The sequence below is a fragment of the Aphis gossypii genome, chromosome 2, assembly GCF_020184175.1.
Source record: "Aphis gossypii isolate Hap1 chromosome 2, ASM2018417v2, whole genome shotgun sequence".
Lineage (NCBI taxonomy): Eukaryota > Metazoa > Arthropoda > Insecta > Hemiptera > Aphididae > Aphis > Aphis gossypii.
Genome location: NC_065531.1, coordinates 75,603,109 through 75,623,308, shown reverse-complemented (window position 1 = coordinate 75,623,308; position 20,200 = coordinate 75,603,109). Strand labels below are relative to the sequence as shown.

Genomic DNA, 20,200 nt, shown 5'->3' with positions numbered 1-20,200 from the left:
GAAAAAAACTTAAATGTTTTTTTTTATGCGTATAGATTAGTATGCGATTGAAATAAAATTATGTATGGTATTAATTTATCATTTTAGTGTATCTACGAAGTTTTGTCATCGATTATCTCGTTTTGTAACGAATTATATACTACGCTAAGTCATTGGACCTTTGAAAATCGGCTGACATACGGCATGATAAAGGGGGCAAATAGATTATACGAGCGTTTGCGTACTGAATTTATACGTGGGGGTTGGAACAATTGAAGTCTCTGAGCCGTACCATCGCTCCCTTCCTGTATACTCCCCGGGGCTAATTCAACGATAAAAAAATGATCAACCGCCCTCGTGCACCATAAACACCATTTGGCACTCAAACCCTACGGAGAAACCAGTTTTTACACGTTTTTCACAAGAGCATTTGTAACAAAAAAATTATTCGAATTTGTATATAAAGTATTTGGTATACATATAGTGTAGATTATAACTTACATTAATGCGTTGTGTATACCGAACTATCGATATCCCGCTCAAGTATATGTATAAATGAGTTGCGTGTCAGCTAGTTTACATTGCGGCAGCGCACTGGGCAGCCGTAGCACTCACTCTTGTGTCTCTACATGTACGTAATGACTCATGTAATTATAGTTGTACTGGCGAATCCTCAATTACAACATGGAAACCGGCCGACTGGACGGAAGCGGACTGTGTACTTTTTCAAGAACTGACGAAACGTTAGATTTCTTTGTATAAATATTTACATTTATAATTGATGTTCTTATATTTAATTAGCTAATTATCTGTGTAGGAGTCATCGTTTCCCTAGAACAATAGAGATTATAATATTATTATATATATTATATATGTACGCAGCATAATACCGTTGCTCGATTGGGTGTTTACATATTTTAGGTTTTTGTTGTAACAAATATGATCATTATTCGGAGAAAACCAAAGATATCATATGCGAGCCGTGAGAGATGTTCATTGTATCTGTCACGCGCTTGTTTGTGTGTGTGTGTGTGTGTGTGTGTGTACAGAAATATTTATCGTCACATACAATGCACGAGATTTTGGGCAGATCGACGTCGTACTATCCCCACCGTGTTTTTTTTACCCATGAAAGGGTGCAGTTTAAGCGTACGCCCTCGAGTACAAACCATCTGGTCACGGTTAACCGAGTATGTTTCGAAGTAATTAAGCTTGGTATTGTATTGCAGGACACGAGGTGACATATCCTAAAATGTATGCATATATTTTCAAATAATAAATATCCCAACTGTGTCAGTTGTCTGTGTTGTATGTGATTGAAAAAAAAAAAGGTTTCTGGCAGGTGTATGTATAGGAGCTATACTGTATAAACGTCGGTAGAACAAAAACCATTACGAAAAGATTTCAGCGGCCCCTATAATTTCGGAAGGTAGTCCATTTCGCTAGAAGAATTATGATTGTGTATGTATCCGTTAGAGGTCCTGTCATCCTGGTACCGCCTACTCCTACTCCGGGTTCGGAGCAACGTGCCACTTAAAATAAGCCTGATAGGAGGGGCGGATAACTAAGAAGAAGAAGAAGAAGAAGGAAAAAAAAATAGAAACCACTTAAGAGCGGTTTGGCTCCGGGCGAAAACCGAGCCTACCCGGCAATTTGGTCGGCGTGGCCATTACCCCGCGCGGGAGACCCGGAGGGGTCTGTATGCATCTTTTTATGTGGTTGCCTGTATACTCATCCCCGTCTTATCTGTGTGTAAAATCACTGGAACGTGACGTTACGGATAACTTTTGTTTGTCTTCGTAATAGCTAGGAAATACCACTTGAACTACTATAATATGACATCGGTGCCGAAATGTTTTAACTTTCCAAATCAGTAAGTGCATATATTGACCCATCAGAAATATGTCTGTATACGACTGTATAACGATAATAATATGATGACTGTGTACATTATAGTTTTGTATTAAAAAATTCGTTATGACTATGGATTTCGTTGCTGACCGCAGTTGATTTTGTGTACTGAAACAACTATGTATATATATATATATATATATAAGTGCATACGTATTTTATTTTATCATTCGTATATTTCTAAACGTTATTAGTTGTAGTTAATCTGTTATGAGTGTTTATTTTATCAATAAAACAGTCCTTGATTGTAACAAACAAAATTGAAAACAAACCAATGAAATTAATATTGTAGGGATTACTTAGTAAAACAATATTGTTTTTTAAACATATTTTATAATTTACCATTGTATGCCAGTTAAAAATATTTTTACCGATTGTTTATTATTCATTTTTGTTTATTAATTATTCGATATGTAATCCAGTTTGATTTAAAAACATTATGTCCCCATATGTGACACATCTAGATTTGTCGGCAAGCTTTTTCTCACGGTCGGCCCAACAGATGGCGAAATTTTTGTATCCACACGAAATCCCTACCGCGTGTATTACAATCATATAGAGACATATGACGTTTAAGGCATACATAATATTCAATGTTTATTATATATGTATAATATGTACGAAGAGAGGGGGATAGACTCTTGTGTTAAGTGACTTCTAACGACACTCTTGGCCGGATGATAAGTGGGGTTTGTTGTTTTTTCACGTTTAAAAAAATGTATGTTATAGTCGTAATAAATCCGGAGTGAGACATAACACACGAGAGCGCTTATGACCTCTCACCAGATTACAAGAAAACAAGTACTCGTTGTTATTATTTTTATTATTTTTTAAAGTTATTATTCTTTATGTCTCAGACTAGCCGACACGAACGTGCTGGAAGGCTAACCTGCAATGTATCGAATCCACTGAGCTGGTTTTGTAGACGCGCGCGAAGGAGAAATTAAATTATGTCCCCTTCTTATAAGGGTTATTTAGTACTGAAAATGTAACAAATTAGCTCGAAAAACGGGTAAAAACAACGTTTATAGTATTTTTATAGTCGGACTTCGATGAATCTTTTTTTTTTTTTTATTATTAACATTCCTTTAAAAATGTTTAGAAGTTATTTTTTAATTTCAATTCGGTTATTGTTTAGTTATAATAAAATATTAAGACATTAAGTATAATCTGAATTCTTTGCACGGTCACAACTCGTGGTGTCTTTATAGCGACCTCCGGGTACTAATAACTGCACGTACAATTTAATGTTTTGTATGCACACTGTGTGTTTAGTTTTTATTTATTTATTTATTTATTTTTTTGGGTATCACTGAACAAAGGATTTTTGCGTAGGATGCACACTAAAAGATATACGCAAAATTTTTTGTTTGTAGTTTTATGCTTAGCCCATCATCACGTTCTAAGATTTCCATTAGACCGCCATGGTCAGCAAGAATATTGATTTATGCAAAGCATCGATCCTTAAAATTATGCTGTGTCAAGTATAATGTATTATAACCAAGGAGGGGGAGGACAATGAAGACGCGGGCCCATTGTTTTACTCAAACAGACGGTTTTTGTGATTATCAAATTCTGAAGGGACAACATATTAAGTTACAAAATAAATGTAAATTTATTCATAACAAAATAATAGTTATATAGATGTATATAGGTATATTTATTTAGTAATCAAGGTACATAAATAGTATTAACATTTAAACTATTTCGTTGAGTATTAGATGTCAGTCGAGTAATTAATATTGGTTACATAATTAGTTTTTCAGCATATCTTTATACTGCTGATTATAGTGATTATTTGACACATTTGACTGACACAATAAATAATTTTTGAATAACTCGGATCGACATATTAAAGTAATTTTATTTATGCTCAAAGAAAACAATGACTGTTATAGTTGTTCTTAACTTTTATAATAAAATCATACTGATCAGTTTTTATTTTATTTTATTAAGTTTGAATGTTTAAATAAATTATTCATGTAATATTTTTTTTCATGTAGAAAGTTCAAAATTAAAATCAAATATTTTAACATATTATAATACTAAATAGTTTACATTTATGTATATATATATATAATTTAAGCAGTTAACAATTTTAATATGCTTTACTGATTATTCGGCGATTAAAATTTATTTTAATTCTCAGAAATATTACATTTTTTATTAGCATATCTTGGTTTGATATACTTACTGATTATTTGATTAATATTCTAGTTTATAGGTTTAAGAATATACGTATTTATGTTGTGTGACCATTTTTTTTTCAACTGTTGCTTCTTATATATTACGTCATTTTATTTATTATTTTATTTTACGTTCGTTTATAATTATAATTTTTATGTTCATAGATTATTTACAGTTTTGTATAATATATTACGTTTAAAAAATTAGTTTTGAATAAATAGGGTTATAATATAGTTTCTGATTAAAAGTAAATCTCTAAACAAGACATGATTTACGTTGTAAGAGGCGGGTAGGTAACTGAGGTTACGTAGACAGTTCGGGTAAATTGTTCGAGTAATTTGGACGAATATAAAATGAGGGGTTTTGTATTGGGTTATTCTTCAAGTCATTAATTTTCAGCTTCGGCTTTAACTACTGCCGTCTTTTGTCCGGAAAGCGTATAGCCACGATTTTTACTGTGTTTTTTTCATTTGCGTGTGGCCGCTTTGGTGGTGGCGCTTAAAAGCATTGATATTAACAAAAATATCTTTTTTTATTATATTTTATATTCATTATCCCCGGGGGCCATCTAGAAGCATTAATCATTTGGTTGTCGTCATTACAAGTTTATTGAAATCGACTGTTGCGCGCGCGCCTCTAACGTCTATAACGCGGCAGCAACCCGACGGGACACAAACCGGTTTTTTATGATATAAGTTTCAGATGGGTTGCTGGAGAGTAAAAATTATCTTGTTTTGTCACCACCGGTAAGTCACTCGGACGGGTTAATAAATCGTGCGGATTTTCGGGACGACAATCATAAATTCATAATGTTTATGAATACGTAATTTCGTTCAAAGGTAAAAAAAAAAAAACATGGCCGTCCACGAAATAAATGATTTTTATCAACTCGTATCGTATTATTTATAATATGTTGTCGGAACACCGGGATATCGTCGGTGTGTGTGTGTGTGTGTGGGTAGAAATTAACATTGATGACCGTGCCTGATTTTGGCACAAAATATATAATTTTTTAAACAACCACAATTTTATTTACTTACTCATCTGGACGATTTTAGTGTTGATTTTCACCCACATTTATTGTTTAAGACACAGTATACATTCACATGGTTTTTTTAGCCGGTTTTTACGTGTAATAAACGAATGCATGTGTTCGGCACATGTGATCGTTTAAATGTTTAAGGATTACACATTTATTTTATTGCATGGGAAGAGTTAAAAAAAAAAAAATAATAATAATAATAATAATAGTAAAGTCGCTGAGAAAACAATGACTCGTATTTCAAAAGTCCGTTCTATTATTATTTCAATATCTAATCCGTCAGCAGCGATAACCGCTGCTTTCACGTCCCAAGTAGACGTCCATTGTGTATAGGCTACCATACACGTCCAAGAATTATGATGTACACTGTCCGTCTTCTAACCTCTGTGGAACGTTGTTCTACAGTTCTACTACACACGACGCGTTTATACCAATTCGATAGGATATATATTATTATATTATATTATTCTATTTTACTGGCCGTATAACACTCGAACCGTGACGGTTTTTTCTATGTTGAGTGTACAGACCCGATAGTCCAACACACACAGTGTTTACATTGTGATCGTCTTGACATTGGAATTTTGTTGCGTCATCATTGCCATGTCCGATCGATCGCCGCTGTACGCCGCTGCCGCTCCAGATAACAATTTATCCGAGTGTATATAGATATTATACGAGTACGTACCTACATATAGGGGTTGCAGACTTGCAGTAAAGTAACCGGTCTATCTTCACCCTTTTTGGTAGGTACTACCGAGTACTCTGTGTATACAATGTGCAGCCCTTCTGAGGATTTTGAGATCGGAGAAGGGGTGAGCTGCAGAAACGGCGGCAGCTGTTTTGCATTTTAACGGAAATTCAAGACGGCCGCGCCACGTAGCGACAAATGTTCGATTTCCAATATTCGGACGACCAATATTCGCGTACTTATCTTACTCACATATAGTCATATGTAATGACACTGTTATGAAAAGTCGAGACCAATGATCCATATCGATCATCACGATTCTTTGATTTGCCCGCAATCCTTTATATTCTGTATCTGTCGTGGGCTACAGAAAAAAAGAGAAAGTAATACTACAGGACTACAGTTCTTTCTTCATTTCAAATCTGTATATCTAAGTGTGCTATCATCAGGACTTCGCACGTCTCTCTGTTTTGGGTGTGCTATAGACTTATGAAATCCTGCTTGGTATACATATTTCCTAGATTCGTTAACGTTGTAAAATACACGATTGTATGATATATTAATATATGATAATGTATTATATTCAAATGATTTATCGGCAACTAGAAATGTATAAATCAATGGAATATTATAATATTCAGACATAAAATCACTTGTACTAAAATAAAATATGATATTATTAATACACCAATAATTAATAATGAATTATGATTTCTCGTTCAAGGAATTATTGAATAATTATTGTTACGATGATTATTTTACGAAATAATTGATTTATAAGTTATATAATATTAGATTAATACCTAGGTTATATTAATTACGAATTGCTAAAGATTTTTATTGACATATTCAAACTAAACATGTGTATATTAATTAATTTACTCTTTATATCTCATTTTACGTTCCATAGGTATGTGTGATGATATAGTTAAACATTGATTTATGTTATTTGCAATACCAGATAGGCACTCAGTTATATTTGAGTGGTTTGACTAATATTATAATACCGTTGTATGTATGGAGTTTAAAAATGTTTGTAATACAGAAAAGACATAATCAATTTGAAGTTTTGAAGATTTATGCATTGCGAAAATAAAAAAAAACCTGTTAAAAAATTTACCTATATAAACTTTAGGCCCAGTGTCGCCACTTGTTGATCGAGCAATATACGGTTTTGTAATAAATTATCGTGTTGCCGATGGTGTTAGGTGACAACGGGTTTTATTCTTCTCGCATTACCGACGACGTATCTGAATGTATAACGAAGGTTGTCCTTTCGAATCCGATATCTTCTGGTCGAACAAATACGAACCTTTTTGGTTTTTTTTATCGTCTCCCGCCGGCATTATTCCTTTGTAACGTTTCTGTTTTTCGTTCATGATTTTTTTTCTAACACTCCAGTAAACAAATTTTTGAATATCGTATATCAATGTGTGATTTTGCGTATAGTCTATACGTAAGGGGAGGGCTTCATAATGATAATAATAATTATTATGCGATTGTACTATATATAATGTTCACACATATTTAGCTGCGGGATTATTATTCGTATTTCGGACGGTCCATTGTTTGTTACCGAGATGAAAAAAATAAATATAAAAATGCATACCTGCCTATCGGTTACTCATAGTTTTCTGCACATTTTCAGATGTCGAGCATTTGTGCCTTCGGGCGGACATGACTCCACAGTCTTTGTCGGAGATTGTTTTGAAATAAGAAAAAAACCCGATTTTCCCTTCTTCCACAATATCCATTAACCACTGTCCGCAGACAATAATTATTATCTCGCATTCCACTTTTCTTTCTTTAAACCGGCAGCTCGATAAAAGAAAACAACACTGAGCAATTGTCCCGGAATTTCAATCATCCAAACGATTACGAAACGTTATCCTTCTGGTGGTATTTTACGTTTTATATTCAATATACATTTAAAATATACTGTGTCATAATGTATAAATGTGTAGATGAACTTTAGTGGTAATAGTCTAAGTATTGGAAATAGTATAGGAAAATTGATGTATTTTCGTTTTGAGAAGTATCGTCCTTTATTATACAATATTCGTTGTTAATCGTATTAAAATCTGCCAATAAATTATTTGTTTCTCTAAACAATCTGTTAAAAAATAAAGCAAACACTTGTTATTCTCTAGGTACACATAGTGGTTTACCTGATTAAAAAGTATTAAGAAATCCTTGTAAATGTTTAGTTTGGAATAGGAACAATAACAGCCGTTTGTACGGTGAATCGTTTTAAATTCGAGTGTATACAAAAATTATGAATGAATACGGTAAAACGTTCAATATCTTTATTAAAAACGAACGAATAAACAACGTCGGCGGGTTTGCAGCGGGAGAAAATGACAGATGTTTGTAATAAAACGCGTCTTGCTTCTTTATAATATATATAAAAACCTCCTCCCCCCGAGTTTTTATATCAGATCGAGAACAACGACCAATAGGGTCTTATACAATATAGTTGGGTACACGCACGAAATCTCCTATAGGTAGGTTACCTATACACTCAGAATTCGATCCTACTATGCGTATTCTGTGTATTGATGGCGTATGATATAATATACACACGGCTGCGACAAACTCGTCGTTCATCCGTGGATCTTTATAATACGCTGCAACAGTCTGTATATTGTGCCGACGACGACGAATAATAATTTAATAATATCGTCGTCGACACGAATAAACCTCCTACGAACAAAATTTTCGGTTTTGAGGTCTTGGTGTCCCTGAATCGACGAAAAAATGTTATCATTTGATTTGATCTTCTATTGATCATCTCTATTGTAGAATTAATAATAATAACGAATAAAACCTTCAACTTGTTATACCTACTAGACAATATGGTTTATGAAATACTTTTTATGCGATTAAAAATATGATAGGTACCGGATATCATTCGAAAACCCTCGTTTGTATAAGCTTGCGATAAAAAAAAAACATAAATTAATAAAACTTCTAATGTAACAAAACTTCGTCTACGGTTTCGTATATACGATAAGTTCTGCGGAAATCGACAGCAATTTGTTTTAAACGTTTTTCGCGGCCCGCGCAATCGGGTTTTTGCACACGTGAGGTGTTCTCGTGTCGACGACTGTACACAATAATATGATATTACTATGGGTGCAGTCGGCAGAGAAAAAACGCGACCGTTTCGCCGCGCGTGTTTATATCTCTTAACGATTCGTTGCTACATAATATTATAATAATATAATATCCATATAGCTTCCAGTCAGACTCGAACCGTGTATACGGTATAATGACGATAATGATAATAATATAATGGTGCTGCAGAGAGACGATTACGGGAACGACGCGCTCGGCAGGGTCGGTACATAGGAAAATGATCGGTTAGCCCGTAATGATATAGCACGGCGCACGCGGTCCGTCCGAGGTCGGCGAGGCTGCGGCGGCGGGTCTCCTCCGGGGGCGCACGTTCGACCGGGCCGGAACCCTTCTCTCCTGTTATTATCGTTCCGTGCGACGACTGCGGTACAACAACAACAACAGTTGTCGCAGACGATAATCTCGTGAGTCGATTCGCCGACCGTCCGTAATATCGTATACGACTTCGAGTTAGGTATTATATTATGATTATCGTCGCCGCCGATGCAAACTCTCCGGAAACGCGTACTATATTTTTTATATTATTCGCACACGAAGACGTGCAATACGCATGTGCGCGGGTATAGGCCGCGGCGGCGGTCTTATACCGTTTATAATAATATATATTATTATTATTGTCGTCGCTTATCAACCGGCGAGCATCTGTCACGCGAGAGTATTTGTCACGACGCAACGCGCGCGCTGCACCGTATATTATAATATTATTATTATTATGCACTCGGTACCTACGCCGCCGCCGCCGCCGGTTAATTAATTAATTGGCCATGTAAATGCAATTACACACGCGGTGGCTGATTGTCGTATGATGCCTAATGAGCCAGCACGACGGTCGCGCGCGATGTCTATAGATAAAGTGCGTCGTTTCCGCCGGTGTCGCCTCGCCGCCGCCCGAGTGCAATACCGAAACTCTTGTAAATAATCGTCATCGATATTATACCGCAGCACCGCGCTGCATCGAGTCCGACACAATGACGTTCAATAATATGTGTCGTACTTTCTGCTGCACATATAATAATATGTGATATATTATTAACCGTATATGTATGGCGTAACAATAGAGCACTATCATTGTATACATATATTATGTACCTATATATAATATAATATCATCTACGAAAATAATAAACATACATAGGTGTATTATAATATACTGCACGCGGTGGCCTGTGGACATATTTATAATTTTTTATTTTTTTTACTTGTGCGTGCGTATAAACGTAAAAGACGTCAACGAACCGGAGGCGTGTATATTATTATTATTATATATTGTATCCATAGCATATAAGAATGCTAATAATAATAGTGGCAGCGGTACAATACCGGGAGCCCGAAGGTCTCTTGGACCGCCGCCGCCACTGCCGCCGCCGCCGCCGCCGCCGTCGCCGTCCGGGTACTTTGACCTAGCGCGGGCCGGAGATGTGCTGCAGTACGCGCGGCGGCGCGCGCTGTTTCTTTCCCATTTTACGAATGGCTCGCGCGCTAGCTCTACCGTCGGCCACGCCCACCACCCGTAATTTTTCGCTCACCGGCCGTCCCCCTGTCCCCTCCAATAATATACGTCTTAAATTGGCGACTGTGGCGGTTTTTTTTTTCATATATTTAATGTAGTTTTGGTCTTTGAGAAAATTGGCGGTTTAATACCACGACGACGACGACGACGACGACGTTTTGAACACTATTATTATTATTATTATTATTATGATAATATCGTTATGATATGATGCCGTACGAATTAAAACGCGCGCTGGGAAGTAAACGACGGTTATAATATTATTTGCACGTCGCAATGCAGGTCCCACTATCGCGATCGCCGCCCGTACGTCGTGCGCACAGACAGATATGACATGTGGTCGAAAAATTTTACCGACCGTTTAATCCGTTGTAATACACGAACTGTGACAGCCGTTCTTTGTTTTGGGCGCGGGCTACGCCGTATATAAATTATAGTATAAGAGTCATCACGGCGCGCGCTCATTCAGTCGAGTCAAAGTAGTATATTATTATGTATATGTAATTCGACCATATGGCCCAGTGCGCCACCAACGAACCGCGATGATGACGACCGATGACCGTTGGCGGGTGCCGGGTAGTTGTCTCGCAGTCGTACGTGCACATACTTATTATACTCACGTTTACCTATTGGGGATTCGCTCAAGTCCGCGACCGATATTGCGTAATATTTTCGATATATATATATACTTACTTTTTTTTTTCGTAAACGCAACGTCGAATAATAAAATACCGACACCGAGTTTATTGAAATTCACTGCAAACGTGATAGTCGTTGGTATAATATTATAACCGTCATAAATCTGTTGTATAGGTAATGGAGGTTTTGTTTATTTAACGCACGGGCATATTATATAGTATTAGGTAGGTATATACCTGCATGTGTATGCCACGGAGGTATACGCGCGCAGCACTCGTTCGTGCGTGATGAATAATATATGGCGGGTAAAATAGTAGGTATATTGTATGGAAAAAAAAATAAAATAAAAAAACGAGCGGCTAAACATATGCGAAACATGCACGAGGCACGGCTCGTACGATTGCGGCATTTCGAATGTGTACAAAGATCGCTGCTAAACGAGTAACGACTATTATATTATATTATATGTACACGGCACTCTTGTGTCGATAATTCGCGCCGACTCTGGAGGAGAGACACTGTAATACGTACGGGTATACGCACCACCGTCGAGGGACATCTCACGCAGATTCCGGTTTTTGTGACCGTGCAGCAGCAGCAGCAGCATCAGCAGCATTATTATATTATATATTATTATGCGCGTAATATGTTTATGTAGGCAGAACGATCATGCGGGCTCGTATTTTGCATATCGTACCGAGCTCTATGGGATTTACGGTGTTGGCCCGTGTGGGGTGATTTAATGTCCTCGTAGGTACGTAAATATATGTACCGCCGCGCGCGCGTGTGTGTGTAACAAATTGGCGTCGTACACGCTCGTCTTTCGTACGTTGTCGTTGTCGTCGTCGTCGTCGTATATTGCGTATACGTTTATTGCACGGCACCTACATCACGGGTATGCGCAGGTGATTTCGTATTCAGAGGGCGTCCGGTTGTCGTCGAGACTGGGCAGAGCCATCATGTGACGTCTGGACGCGATCGTGTATGTTTATGCGACCGCGTGTGTGTGTGTGTTTGGATTAAGGATGTGTACGTATTAAGTATATATACCGGTATACTCGGACATGGACTGAAAGACTACGCGTCGGAATTGATTATCGGGCAACGCGAACTCACGTCGGCGGACACTATTCTTTCGCCCCGTTGCGTCGTTAATTTATTAGAAGACGTTACGACCTGACACGACGTCGTCGATCTGTAACCAATTTCGTCTGTATTATAGGTATATTACGATATCGCCGAACCGGGGTTGTAATATTATAATCTCGTGTGCACACGAGTGTCATTTCAAAATATTATGTACGTATATACAATGTATAATAAATGTAGATACGTCGTATCGTTTATTGAAATCGACAGGTGGCTATATATTATTATATACTGTTTAATATACCTATACACTATAAATATTGTATCATATTATATTATATGTTATATGTAAATCGATGTATAATATACATTAAATAAATCGACAAACCTGTGCATTATATATTATTGACCGATCATTATTGTTATTGGAATGTTTGTCGTTTTACACGGAGCGCGACGTGGCGCCCTGTGCACACACTGTACATTATTATACATTTTACTTGTATTATTAATCCGTGCTTCGTTGTCGTAGTGTCATAAAATAATAACAGGTGGTGCACGGGCGAGGCGCGATGAAAAAAAAAAAACTATACCCAGATGGATCGTGTTTTGATATCGTGCCGACTGCCGACAACGATGAGTGTGCATTTAAGTCTCCGGCCGTTGTCGAAACGGGTTCAAAACCAAGCACAATAATTTTTCTTCATCGCGAGGCGGACGTGCGCGCGCTCTCGCCCTGGCTCGCGTGCGGATCGAGGAGGAATGGGGGAGAGACGAAAATATAAAAATTATCTATATAATATCGTGTGTTGTTGTTAAAATATTAGGCTCGGCATCATTAGGCTGTTTCGTTCGGCCGTCGGACGTCGTCTCCGTTCTATCGTATTTCTCTTCACGGTCGGTGAAACAATCCATTAACGCGCGAGCCACCGCTCGGCGGTAATCCGACCCGCAGGCCCGGGTTTGACGACAAAACGAGAATGGGAAAGAGAGGAATAAATAATATTATATTATAGTTTACCTACGAGACCGCCCGAAGGCTAATGGACAAAACAGTCGGGCGCGCAGTGTGCTTTCCGTGTGGATTTTTGTGTTTAACGACACAACGGAAACGAATTCGTTTTCTTCGTGTCGGTGTACGGCGGTGTTACACCGCACTATATGGCTACCAGCTATCAGCTACCGAGGATCATCTATACGCACGTCATTCGACAATAATTGTGCCCACACGATGGTGTATATATTATGTATATTACCGATGACTGAGTTTTATGCCTACACCGAGGCTTATGTATTTTTCTATTATCGCGTTTATATATACCTATATTATGTTTCTCGCGCTGCAAATCAAACGTATAAATACCATCGTACGAGTCTCGCCGTTATAATATACACACACTCTGATGTATTCATATGTATATGTATATGGATAGATAGGACGTAGGTCATAATATTTTACACTATATATTATACTTATAAGATATCGTTTCGAAATCCTTGCTTACTATATGACCCGGAACGACCAAGAATTTAGGTGCTTTTACATAACCTCCTCCTAATACGTGTGGGTATAGAACGTGAAGTATTAAAAAAACCTCATCGCGTTCGTCGCGCGGGTATATAATAATATAACGTACCGCGCCCGCGCGTGAGGGTTGTGTGCGTGTGTGTTGCTGCTCGCAAACCCTCACGAACCCATACAACGATGCGTCGCGATTATAATAATAATAATAATAATAAGACAGAGAGCGAACGAGAGAGGGTGAGGAGCGGCGAGAGAAAGGGAGCTAGAGTGAGAGAATGCGCGAGTCGCCCGCAGGTGATCCACCGCGTGTATATAATACTATTATACCTACGTATATATATAGGTAGACGCGGTAAGGCTCTCCGCGGCGGCGGCGGCCGTGGAACCGGTCGACCGAATCCGAATATTATGGTCGGAGATACGATCTGGTTTTTTTTTTTTTTTTGTTCTAAACAATATTTCCAGTGGTCTTCGCCTCGCCCCGCGTATAATATTTTATTTATCTCGGCATCTCGTGACCGCTCCTTGTCCACATAACGCTCGCGCGCGCCGCGCTCCTCACTCGCACACGCACACGACCGACTGTGCGTATCAGAACGTGCTCCGGGCGGCCGATATAATAATATTATATACCTACGTGTGTATATGATGTACACACACACACACACACACAGCACACCCGCGCGCGATTGGGTATTATTATTATTGTAACTGCACCACACGCGTGGTCGATATATGCCGCGTATCACATGAATAATTATAATCATATCGTATTATTATAATACGCCATCGTTGTTCCTGTCTTAAAACACAATAATACCGATATTATACGATTTATGCCGTTATCGTACGAGCTTCCGGCGTTTACCAAAAGTTTGAGCTTTGAGAACGACCAATATTATAGTCTCGTATATATTTTATGAATAAAATGGCAAGTACCTACCCGTTGCAGAGTATAGCATTTAAACGCGTAATTCGCGTGTTTTAAAGGAGGGACTATATATATAGGTACCATATGTTGTAGGTTAACCGCGAGAGCAGACCATCTTTCGGGGAGGTGGGGGGGGGGTTCCAAGTGCATTTATATGGTATCTCGCAAGCGGTTTCCGCGTATGAAACGAGATGATATAATATAGTATAGTTATACCGCCGTGGGTACGCGGTATAATAATATTATGTTCTCGGAAAAACGAAACACACCGGAAAATTAACTTGTAGTATGACGTTTTGTTTATAATGTGGATCCGACTAAACGTGTTTTTCTTTTTACAGCTGTACCGGACTGTTCGTCGGACCTTACTGCCAGTGGAAAAACCCATGCCACACGGGCCCCGTGCCCCGGTGTCAAAACGCCGGAACTTGCGCTGTCACGCAAGTGTCACCGCATTCGCCGCCCGGATTCTCGTGCCAGTGTCCGTTAGGATTCACGGCGTCCCTGTGCGAGATACCCATTTCGAACGCGTGCGACTCGAAGCCGTGCCAAAACGGCGGCACGTGTTGGCTGCACAACATCAAGGAACATCGGTGCAACTGTGCTCCCGGATTTACAGGTATGCGCATACATTACGTTATAAATTATTATGTTGTATCTATATTTTATCGATTTAAAGCTATAATTGACGGTTAAAACATAACCGATCCCCCAACCACATGCGGCGGTATAAAAATTATGACATTGCGACGAGCGGACGAAAAGTATATATTTATGTACCGCCCGACTGTCGATCTCTCCGGTCCATGCACGGGCGCGAATAGGGGTGGACTAACCCGCGGGACTCGGGTCCGCCCCAAAATACCGTTATAATATCCCATTATTATATTACACGTCATCGACGCATTCGATTTTTTTATAATAATATAGATCTCAAGTCAATTTTTATATAGAAGTCCCCACGGATGTTTTATCGGTTATCCGCGGCTTTATATATATATTTTGGTAATATTGTAGGTATAGAGAGGTATTAATGTGTTATGCTATTATATGTATTATATAGTATTATAGGTAACGAAAACCGTCGATCGGGTTTTAGACGATCGTATTGCCGACTCATAAGGAAATAAAAAATTATAAAAATAATAGCAAGCATCTGTGTGCAGTATGCACTGAAAAAAAGCATTCCGTGAACACGGCTTTTTTCCTCCCGATAAAACTCGCACCGTATAACGCGGTGACGGTAGTATCTCTCTCTCTCTCTCTCTTTATCTATCTATCTATACATATTATAAAATATATGTCGTGTGCAACGTTTTATTGCGTGGCGGCGACGAGCTAACAAATTGTACGTGTACATACAACGTCGTTACGCCTCCGTCGTTGTCGTCGTCGTCGCCGCCACCGCCGTGTTATACCGTCGGTCATTCTTCTCGGTTATTTCTATTATTATTTTTTTTCCCGACAAAAGCGACTCTACTTCCATATACACTTGCCATTATTTTTATGTGCTTAACCGTCATCATCTCGGGAGTTCCGGCGTAATCGATTTTCACGATCGCGTGTTGTGTGCGCCGCGGCGTGTATCGGTCGCGAAAACACGTCTTTTTATTTACGTTTTACCGCTCTCTGCGCTGGTCAACCCTTACCGGAGTGGGGATGTTTGACCGCATTTTATTTTACGCAAACCATATTATATTGGCTAACGCACGTTCGCCGTATATGTGTGCGCTTGCGGTTATGTAACGTCCTATGCTGACCCTACGTCTGCACGGGCATAATACTATCTAATGCCGTCATGGGTGTAATATTAGGTATTATGTTAATGAGCGATGACCGTCGTCCGCGTCCGTTGTTCGGCGCATCCTCTTTGAGCCCGTCTGAGATTTGTTTACGGTTTGACGATGTGTTACAACAAAGCCTGCCGACTTTCTCCATATATATAGGTACGACACAAAATATAAATAATAATACACTCCAGTCCGATTTTGTGTAAAGCGCGTTATGAAAACCTAGTTCAAGCCATTAATCTGGCACTGCATAACCGGATAGATGTATTAGATATACAATATAAAGAGTATATCACACTATGGTTTTTCTGGCTTTCAATAATTACACAATGTCGGCGAGGTCGTTAAAATAATAAATATTAGTTTATGAACACATCGATGTTCTCTGCAGATATTATGTACAAAAACATTGTATCGTTGCAAATTTTATTTCTCTACACTGACATTCCGTTTCTTTGAATTTATTTTCATCTATTAGGTTTTGGACATTTGTAATTAATATCTTAAGTTTTCTTCGTAGAAAACAACTCCTACAATTACACATAAAAAAACTTATTTATAGGTATCTTAATTGAAAATTTGACATTCCGCATCAATTGATTTCTTTTTTAACCATCATAATAATATATGTATATTATACTGACCACTGACCAGTTTCGTCTAACTGGTTGGGTTTGCGTTTTGGATAACTGTGAACTCAACACACCAGACTAAATCGTGTAAAATTTCTTAAACTACCCAATAAGTTTTAACCTTTTGAATTATATTCGATTAACGTATTGATTGATGTTTTTTCTATCGTAGGACCGAATTGTGAGTTGGAAGACCATTGCGCTTCGGGTCCGTGCAAAAACGGAGCAGAATGCGCTTCTAAAGATGATTCTTACGAATGCACGTGCGCCCCAGGGTTCACGGGAACAACGTGCTCCGAAGACATCGAGGAATGTTCAACAACCGAACCCTGCGTGCACGGACAATGCGTCAACACACATGGATCGTATGCGTAAGTATATATATTGTTATAATTATGTATTATATTGTTCTCGAAAACTAGTTATTATTTATATGCCCGTGGTCTCGTCGCCGTGACACCGAATACACCACATGGGTGATACGATTAACTAACGTTTTTCAAAATAAAATAGTAGGCACAGTAGGCTGCCACGTTCATATAGTAGGTATACCTATACAACGTGCATAGGTACATATATATATAATATAATAAATACTGTCGCAGTAGTTTATGTATATTATATTCATTTGTTATTATTGAAACGACGATGAGATAGACGATAACCTCCGTCGACCGTATATATTTCGGTGGATAACGTTAATTAGAGTTGAAAACCCCTCGCGAATAAATAAAAAAAAAAACCGGATTATAAAAGCAGTCCTAATATTATAATGTGTGTATTCGAGTAGGAACATTCAAATAAAAAATGATGAAAAACATAAAAACATGTAGACGAAAACACTCTGGTGTGTATCTCTCTAATATACGTATGCATATGCATGTGTTTTTATGTGCGTGTGTGTGTGTGTGTGTGTGTGAGTGCACGCTCGTATAAAAAAATTCAATGCACGCAAACCGACGGTCCATAATTTTTAAGTCGTCCGCGGACGTGTAATTATTTCTTTTCCGTAGGCGTTCTTGACCATATAACTGCATAATGATCCACGCGAGCTAGTTTTTATTTTTTCTTCCCCCGTTTCTTTGAAAACAATATGTATATATACATTTATAATGTTATTATATATTACCTATACATCATACCTAGCGCACGAGGAAAAACATCATATTTTACCACGTTTAAAGTAGCGTACACAACAGCTTCACTGACGTGCGTACGCGAATCGCCCTCAGGAAATCCGAGTATATTTTAACGCTCCGACCAATATAATAATAATATACGTAATAATAAAATATAATAAAAACGATAGAGCACGCGATCTTGTCTAGACTTCGGTCATCTAATCTTTTACACGCACGCGTTCCGGTTCACTGGTTACATACACACACATACACACACACACATACATATAATTAAAAGTGTATGTAGTTCTTGCGAAATTCCTGTCATTGGGACTGACGTTTTTTGCCGTAGTTTTTCTGTGCTTTGCTTGGACTTCACCGAATTAGGTCATAGGTGAACGTCTGTACCGTTTTTGAAAAATATAACAAAATACTTGAAAAAAAAATATACATATAATGGACATTGTCGTGGGACAATTAGCAGTGTATACTGTATAATGTAATATTATTATGTCTGTGTTTGTGCATTATTTTTATTTAAAATTTTTGTTTACTTTGTTTGTCATACTAAAAGATAAGAAATAGCCGCCCACGCTAAATTCGTACACAATACTCTACAACTGTTGTTTGTGTGCAAAAGCGAGCGATAATTTTTTAAATTTTTTTTATACTATTTCGTTTTTTGGTTCACACGATTTTTTAGCTAGGAACAACCATTCAGTGCAGCTATACACAATTGGCCCATTGTCTCGGGTCCATGTTGTTCTATCATATAATACGTAAAAAACATAGTTTACCAACAATAAACTCGCCTCTCCGTAAAAAAAGAAAAAAAATATATTATAAATACTTAATTTTGCGAAGGCGTTAAAGTATTTACGTAGTAATATTTATACTCCATTATTATTATACTATTAATTGCTCGTAATATTTTTGTTGGGAAAAACTATGCATGTATCTACATAATAACTACATTCCGTTAAGAATTCTTAATTTTATGGTCTATTGTTACTTTAATAAATTACAATGTAACAAATTATAATGTAAATTAAATTATCTTTTAATCTGATTTAAATTTGACTCAAGGTAATTATAAGTAGGCAGGCACTCGAGTTTGGTATTTAAAACGAGATATTTCATCGTATCATTAATAATGATGTTTTATGATATAGGTTGTAAACATTTTTTATAGCAATTAAAATATCATTCGTTTCAATCCGATAATAAAAAAAAAAAGTCTATATAATATGCCTTTTATTCAAACGGTTGTATAAATAAATGGTATATATAATATAATATATATTTATTTCAAATACACATAATTTAACTCTTAAGCTCGTAACTGACGCGTTATAAAGTGATAAATAGGTATATGAATTCTGCGTAAAATGAATTATTGTTTTTGAAGTGTAATGTATGTATTAAACACAACTTTAACTTGTATTTCTGGTTTCAGGTGTATTTGCGAACCAGGTTATACGGGCAAGAACTGCGAGATGGTATACGTCCCGTGCGACCCGTCGCCGTGTATGAACAGCGGAAAGTGTATGCAAATCGACGATCTCAATTATGAGTGCAAGTGCAAGTCAGGTACGATCATTTATCCTAGTAATACATAACACATAATATAAATGTCTGTGTAATCGACCAAAATACGCAATATTATGTATGTTCTGATCATGTGAAAACGACCCGGTTTTAGGTATCTCTGTTTATAAATGATACCTTACTGTGGTCCAGTCGACGGGGGTTCTTCTCTATTACTTGTGTTGAAATACACACATGCACGCTCGATGACCCCTAAATATCCCAGGGAGTATAATACGAGACAAACATGCCTTGGATACGTCCAGTGGACAATGTAAATAATAATAATATTGTACAGACATCATCAGTACACCGATCGACGTCAAATTATTTATCTGTTTAGAATGAATGAATGATATAACTACACGATGGGTGGGTGAGTAACAAAACGAAAAAAACGAAGGAAAAAAATTCACAATATCGATTAT

The 20,200-nt window shown here is 37.5% G+C and overlaps 1 protein-coding gene across 2 annotated transcripts in view; it reads left to right on the top strand.

The window, feature by feature from the left end:
* LOC114120500 (neurogenic locus Notch protein) overlaps positions 1–20,200 on the top strand; it is a 49,787-nt gene that overhangs the window by 9,560 nt on the left and 20,027 nt on the right. For both annotated transcript variants that reach the window (XM_050201899.1, XM_050201898.1), the window contains exons 3-5: positions 14,984–15,261; positions 17,237–17,435; positions 19,642–19,775. In XM_050201899.1, coding sequence (XP_050057856.1) covers positions 14,984–15,261; positions 17,237–17,435; positions 19,642–19,775 — 611 coding nt within the window. The remainder of the gene's footprint in view (positions 1–14,983; positions 15,262–17,236; positions 17,436–19,641; positions 19,776–20,200) is intronic.